The following is a 7,654-nucleotide window of genomic DNA, read 5'->3' as shown; positions in this document are numbered from 1 at the left end:
GTACTTGAGAAACTTGGGAGACACTTAAAGGGAGATGTGAATTTAATGTCAGATTAGACTTTAAAATAAAACTTACATTAACTGTCTTCTACTAATACCCATTTAAATTCAGCATTTCATAATATATAGCAAATAGACTGTTTTGTTTTTTTTAAGCCAACTTATTAGTCAATGCAGTAGAAAATACAGATAGAAATTGCAGCATAAGTTTATTATAAGTTTACCTGAAATATTTGCTTGAGGGCATTTTAGATTTTAGTCTTCATCTTCCTCAGCAAGTTCAGTTTCTTTGTGCACCACTACTCTTGTGACAGACATGTCAGGGTGCTGTTCTTTGGCTTCTTTGATTGCCTGTGCCAGAGCCTGCCAACACATTCAAAATACATAACTTAACAGCAGGAAGAAGCATTAAAGGGGCCTTAAGGGACCAGAGAATAGAATGCAGGTCTTAAGGGACCTGAGACTAATAGTGCAGCATCAGCAATTTCAGGAATAATTATTCAGAAATCTAAAATTCCTAAATATGAGAGGGCTTGGGAAAAAAAAAAACAAAACAAAAGAAACAGAAAACAACTACAAAACACTCTAACGTAATGGCTTCGAAAATTTACAGCAAGTAGCACACAACCATAAGGTCCTCCCTGTGATGTTTCCATCTTAATCCAGAAGACATAGAGGACTTTATGTAAGAAGTTTTAGAACTTTTGCTACAGATTGGGCAAATAAAGGCACAGTGAGGATGGTCCTACTAAGGGAACATATACCAATGCATGCAGTGTGTATAATTACCAATGTTTGCTCATGTGATAATCTTACAAATTTGTAGCTGGTTTGTATTTTACAACATACCAAACGTAACCTATGCAGTACAAACAATGATTTAAAAGGAAGGGACTGATGAGACTTAAGAATCAGGGTTGATCATCAAATGACTAATAGTAAAATAATCTTTAGCTCTTTTTAGACCTCTAGTTTTTTAAATTGGAAGTGTAAGTAGCAATTCTGTTCTGAAACTCCAAACTAAAATATTCTTTTCCTACCGAAAATTGTTTTAGTAACATAGGGGGCAAGAAGACAAAACAGTCTGCACTTCTCAAGAGCTCTATATCTACTGAGGAAATTGCAACAGAGATTTCTTAAATTTGTTAAGAGCTGCTCGCTGCTTTACATTCCAGTGATTAAATATATATAAACAATAATTTCATTTATTTTGCTCCATTACCTACTTAATCTCAAAACAAAGAACGGCTTGGAGAATGGTTTTACTAAAAGCACTGCCTAGTATACTGAAGGTATTGTGTGACCTTTTCAGATGTCTCAGGAGCGTTGTGCAAAGGCAGACAAGAGCAATGCTTAATGCTGAACAACCCTATCATTTAATTACAAGTTTCAAGAAGAGCTTGAACTTGTCAAGAGCCACTTTCTAGCAGCAGATCAAAATCTGAAATTAAATTCCCTGAAAGCTCTCACTATATTATACTAAGAAGTTAAATTAAATTCTGTTGAGCTGTGCAGCTTTCATAAAGTTAGAATTGGATTCACTGCAACTTTATGTATAAGGTAGGTTTTTTCATTTGTATTATGCAGTGACTGTTGATTGACTTTTTCATTGCAGTTTCTTAGATAAAAAAAGTGTAACCGTCTCTACAAAGAATAGATAATCACAGTTCTTTCTCAAATTTTTTGGTGTACTTCTTAAATACAATCTTCTCAATTGGGCAGATAGAAGTAATTTTAACCTTTATTTCGAAGACACCGTAAAACAAAACTGCCTTGGTGCTAATAGAGATCAAAAGCACCTATATAAGATTTCTGCAAATCAACAATATATATATTTTTTTGTACAGAATTCCGTAAATAGAAGCAAAAAACTATTTTACACATTCAAGATTTTACGCCTTAATATAATTCAAAGCTTTTAGTTGAGATGAATTCCACATTCAGATGTTGCTGACATAAAGAGATTCCTATCTATCTAGATTAATGTATCAAAATAGATTATTTTAGTGATGCTTTTCCTTTCAAACGGCAAAAGCAGCACTAAAAAATTGGGTCTTTTCCAAAATAAGCAATCCCTTAAAAATAGCATGAAATCTACTCACATAATCTATAATGCAAAGTCACAAATGCTTTTATCTCTCAGTCATACTCTATTCAGTTAACACCAGAGCCTAAAAAGTTTGCTGCAATCAACAATCTCACAATCTTTCTACATCTTCACATTCAGTCTCTATCTTTCCCCTATTTTGTTTTTTTTGAAACATTTTCTAGATCTCACTGAACTATTGGTAACATGCTAAGTGTTAATAGTTTAGATACTCACCTCATCATGGTCAATATCTGCATCTCCAGTAATGACAATTCGTTTCTCAATTCTTGTTTCTGATACACCACCTTTAACCATCTACATATGGCACAAAAAACAAGAAAGTATCTTAGTGTAATTAGTTCTTACAGCCACAAGCATTCCTTTATTGTATTGAAACATGTACATTTTTGTGTCACTAAGCTGCAGTTAATTGTAAGTATTTGTGGTGCTATGTCATCCTTTCCTTCTTCAGTTATGCAGTTAGTCACATGCAAGCCACTGCTTAAAAAAAAAAAGCTTGATTAAAAAACAAGGAATGGAGAATTCCTTTTGTTATTGGAGTCCAAGTCTGAATAGATCTCAATATGCAGACAAATAGGAATTCTGGGCTTTTCTATTATACAAATCTGGCAATAAGAAAAATTCCAGGAGTCTTTTCTTTGATTTCAATCTATCCAGCAATAAGCTTCTTATTCTCTAAATAATCCCACATTAAATTCAAACACAATATGGTTTTCAGTTCTGTAGTTTATGTACTCTTCTGACAACAAGTTTTCAATATTATTTCACATTGCTGAAGGAAATAATTTCATGCTTTATTTCTTCATTTCTCACTCTAATTTTAGCACATAGAAAAATTCTCACAGAAAAAAAACAATTATTATTATGTTAAAAGTTTAAAGACAAGAGCTGGAAACTTTGTTCTGAGGGCACACCCAAAATTAGGTATTTACATAAATGATGAATAAAAAGAACACTTCTGTAGTTCTATCATACTCTGGTATGAAACAGTATAGGAGACCAAAACAGATGTCACGTCCTTTTAACATTTAGTTTTCCTTTCCTTTTCAAGCATGGAATTCAAAACACATAATTCAACACCAAAATATGCTTGCAAAGAAGAGTAGTGCTATGGTATAGTAGTGGTACGCTCTAAACCTAGCAGTACAAAGGAGGGTGAACACAGAGGCAAAGGAAACATCGTTTCAGCACACTGTTACAAGAGATACCACGAGCAAGGCTTCCGTGGACCTGAGACAAATAGATGATGTTAACAAAAGATTCTGTAAGATAGCACCATGTGACAGAAGAGATGAACTTAATGGTGTTATCCTGACCAAGCACAGAAATAGCATCAACATGAAATGCTAAAAATAATGAAATAATGAAATACCACATTTTCTAATTTTCGCCATCCTGTTCCCAGATATTCCTGTTTATTTATTAAGGTTCTTCTGAGTACAGAAAAAACAACTCCCACATGTGCCCGGAATGAATCTAATCCACCACAAGTCAGTTTTCTTTGATAGGTTAGCATATATTAAGCTAAAAGAGACTTCATGTAAGACTTAGATTTTTGTTTGAGTTCAGAGAGATTATGTGTTTTACCTTTGTGATGTGTGTAGTTGTGGTAGTAGAAATTGACTCTGATGTAATTGTTTGTGCACTCAGCAGCACACCAGCACCGCCACCAGCACTGCCATCAAACTGTAAAAAGAGAAATGACATTTTTCACATTTAAAAGCTTTGTTTTCAGAGATTTTTATTTTTTTTTAATTACTCAACATACATTTATTCTTTAGTTCAATTTGAAAATTTAACACCAAACTTTAAATCAAAGCCACCAAGTTTACAGAGTTTGTGTGGATTGTTAAGGTTTATTGTAGTGGAAACTTTATGACCAAAGTTAAGTGCTTTTTTCAGAAGCAATGTTAGTATTTTAACCAAGTTTTAAAAACTAAATGAGTTATACCTTTGCAGACAACTAAATTCTTCTATCAACAAAAAATACTTTCAGAACTTTAGTGGAAATATTGTTCTATTTACACACATTTCTTATTTACACACGTCTTCTATTTATACACTTAACTTCTCATAGCCAAACTATAATCTTAGCTGCAAGAGAAAGTACAGTTTTTTGAAAAGCATGTATCTTTGATATGACTTATTTTGAGCTACAAATTACTGGAATAAAACCTAGCTTTCAAACAGTGTAACAAATCACCCTGACACCGTACCTGTGGAGATTCATATGTGATAGTTTTAGTTTCTGTTTGAACAATTGGAACTTCTTTTGTGGAGATTTCAGTTCTCTGTGTGGCATCTGAAATGGTTACCATCTCTGTTTTCACTACTGGAGGCTATGGTGCAAGAAATAAGCAATCAACTCAAAATACATAAGAAGGAAGTTTGTAAAATGGAGCAAGAAAGTAAAATAAAAAATACATAAGAAGTCTAAGATTAAGACAAGTATCTGTCTCTTTTCTCATTTGTAAAGCATGTAATAAGTGAAGTGAAATGATATAATAAATGCAAATACACAGCAGGAAATTCCTATCTCCTAATAAGCTTTGCCAATATTCCATATTTCAGCCAGTGGTAAATATCACAGAAGGTAATTGATAAAACCCAGTTGAAAGGTATTTAAAATGTGTAAAGAAGCATCAGTAGGAAAAAAAATCTGTTTTTGTAAAGGTTCCATCAAATAAGAAACTGATAGCTACCTCAGATAGATATACTTCACTTCAAAATTAATACTGGAAATATATATATCTTTACTTAGCCAAATTGCAAATAAGGACAAGAAATTCCAGTAATAATGTAAAAGTTTAACTTCTGAGTATGCACTACTAGAACAGAAAAACAACTTGGACACTTGGATTTTAAGGGAAATCCAGATGAAAAAAAGTCTTTTCCATCCCTCAAATACTTCTGCACATATAGAAGCCCTTCTGCCCTCTCCTCAAACAGGCTATGCCATTAGGAAGTGTAAATTGCCTGTTCCTAAAGGTCTTATAAACTATTTTTTTCAGGTCATTAGAACACCTGAGACTATGTATATAGAAGACAAGAACATAAAAAGTTGTTTAAGTGTGTGTGGGGAGAGGGAGCCACTAATATAAGACAAGGAAGAAAAAAATAACAACCAATTGTTGAAAAAACTCAGTAAAAGATCATGCTCATGTTACAAAGACATGCATTACCCACACTTTGTTTTTTCCACTTGTTTCTTCCTCTTTTTTATGAAGATGACCCAATAAAGCACCCTTCAACCTTGTTTGGCCAGAATCAGGTGACTGACTGGAACTAACCTATGCTTCCCTAAATAGTGTAATAGTAAACATGTATGCACATATACACACTGAAAGAAGTAGTAACTCTAGTCTATAATTTCATAACACATCTTTAAAAAAGAAAAAAAAGCAAGAAAAGCAGTGAATAATGAGGGAAAAGAAGAAACTAAAATTTGGGATGGATGTTTTCTAATTCCAACTACCAATAATTTTCCAATTACAATTATGTGTCATGGACGTGTCAAAAACAATTGACAAATAGACAAGACAAGACTTAAAACATAAGAAACAAATAATAAATAACATTATGGATACGTATATAAAAATAAGGGGGTATAAAAAGAAGATGGCAGTCTTCGAAAGGCTTGCTTTACTGGTGATTCTCAACCAGTTGCAGCAAATAGCCAGAAACCATAACTGAAAGAGACAGAAATTCACTGCTCATCAGTGGTTTCCCCTTCCAAATGATCTGAATCTTGTTGGATGACGTAACAGCTGGAAGAATAGGAGAAGAAAGGCAGGTACATTTTCACCCAAAGAAATCTCTCTGCTTAATCTAGTTGTCAAACTGTTCTACCATTTACCTCAGAACAACAAATTATCTGTGGTGAAACATCAATGTCAACATGAGACACATCTCCATTGAGTTTGAGCTGTTCCTCCTCCTTTTCTTCACCTAGGTCTTGCTTAATTTCCTCTGACAAATTCTTCTCCTCTGCAGGTATGGTAGTTGCATTTTCCTGAACCAAATCTTCAGCTGCAACTTGTGTGTGCTCAGCTGGTACAGTTAGCTGACTGCCTTCTGATGTGGCTTCCACGTGCTGTATTTTTTCTTCATGCTCTTTCCTTTTCACATCTTCCTCTTCTTCCTGTTCTTCTCTGATGACTTCCTCAACAGCCCTGTGATGTGGCTGGTATTCTCCCACCTCTTCATCCTCACTCTCACTACTACTGCTGCTACTACTATCTGATGGCAAAGAAGAAGAGTCCTTTTTTGTCAAGTGCTCCACCTTACATGTTTCCCCAGCATCAGTGGCAACTTGTATTTTCCCTTTGTTGGTTTCGTCTATGACTAGTGTTTCTTCTATCCCAACCTCTGCCTGCTTCTTCTCCTCCACTATGTCCAGAGTCTCATGTGAACTCTGCACAAAAAACATGGATGAGGAAAAACAAAAGTAGATTATATGAATAAATTAAAGTGATGGAAACAAAATTAGTTGATGGTTGGTTCATGTCATGTAGAAGACAAAAGATGGTTGTGATGGTTAACTGAAAAGAAAGAATGAAGATGGACTGGAAGAGTTAGAGCCAAGTTTAACTATGGAAAAATCAGTAGAACCTTATCAGCATTGCTGACTTCAGTGCAAGGTCCTTCTGCTCTGGAAGCATGTTTCTGTGAAACGAAAAGCAATCAGAGAACAAAAATCAATGCATAACCCTTTTAAACAGCATAACATTCCTCAAGCTAGCTTTAATAATATATATGCATGATACGGAACAGGCACTGTGTATTCACTGCAAGACTCACTTAGAACTATGCTCTTTTCCTTCTACTTCACTCCAATATTTCATTCAAAATTAGGTGTTATGGACATTATTAAGCAGAATAAAGCAATTTAATTAAGAAAGACTGGAAATAAAAGTTTGAATTTACAGGTCAGTGATGCTACTGAGGCAATTATTTATCTCAATTGAATCAGGAATTAGGAATAAAAAATACCATGGGAAAATATATGAAAAACGCATTCTGGTACTGATTTACCATCACAGAAGATAATAATAAAAGGAACAGAAAAACAACAAACTACTGTAAGATTTTATTAGTTGTTCACTTTAGGGAGGGAGGCTGCTCATGCTTGTATCTTGTCAAAATAGCAACATGTGACTACCAAGATGACCCCATTAGGATTTAGTTTGCATCCCAAATGATGAGATTAAGGCAACTACGTTAGTATTTGTTTTGCAACAAAATGAATTGTGATAGATATGCCCGATAGCCCACTAAAAACTATGTATTACATACTTTTTATCTAATTTTCTCTGGAAAACCTCAATTTGAATTCAAGCAGCAACAATACAAAACCAACACATCATCTGTGACTTAATCCTAACATTTATGGTTGGTAACCAAGAAAAGCACCTAACAGAGTGCAGGCCAGCATGCCTGGCGATGCTGCAACAGCAGCCAGTTATTACTCCCGTTGCCTAGCAAATACATAACTAAGCTCGTTGACTGACTCCCTCCCACCACCCAAAGCAGCCAGCCGGCTCT

At 34.5% G+C, this 7,654-nt stretch overlaps 1 protein-coding gene across 1 annotated transcript; it reads right to left on the bottom strand.

Annotated features, from left to right (window-relative positions):
• Positions 1-224: 224 nt before the first annotated feature.
• On the bottom strand, positions 225-6,539 carry LOC109366369 (band 4.1-like protein 2). Its single transcript, XM_019613543.1, has 5 exons — positions 5,967-6,539; positions 4,327-4,449; positions 3,698-3,796; positions 2,324-2,404; positions 225-363 (listed from the first exon to the last, which is right to left on the bottom strand). Exons 1-5 carry the CDS (start codon positions 6,537-6,539, stop codon positions 256-258), a joined length of 984 nt encoding a protein of 327 aa, XP_019469088.1. The 3' UTR covers positions 225-255.
• Between the last annotated feature and the right edge of the window lie 1,115 nt (positions 6,540-7,654).

Source organism: Meleagris gallopavo, chromosome 2 (assembly GCF_000146605.3).
Source record: "Meleagris gallopavo isolate NT-WF06-2002-E0010 breed Aviagen turkey brand Nicholas breeding stock chromosome 2, Turkey_5.1, whole genome shotgun sequence".
Taxonomy (NCBI): Eukaryota; Metazoa; Chordata; class Aves; order Galliformes; family Phasianidae; genus Meleagris; species Meleagris gallopavo.
This window is presented reverse-complemented; position numbering and strand designations above follow the sequence as displayed.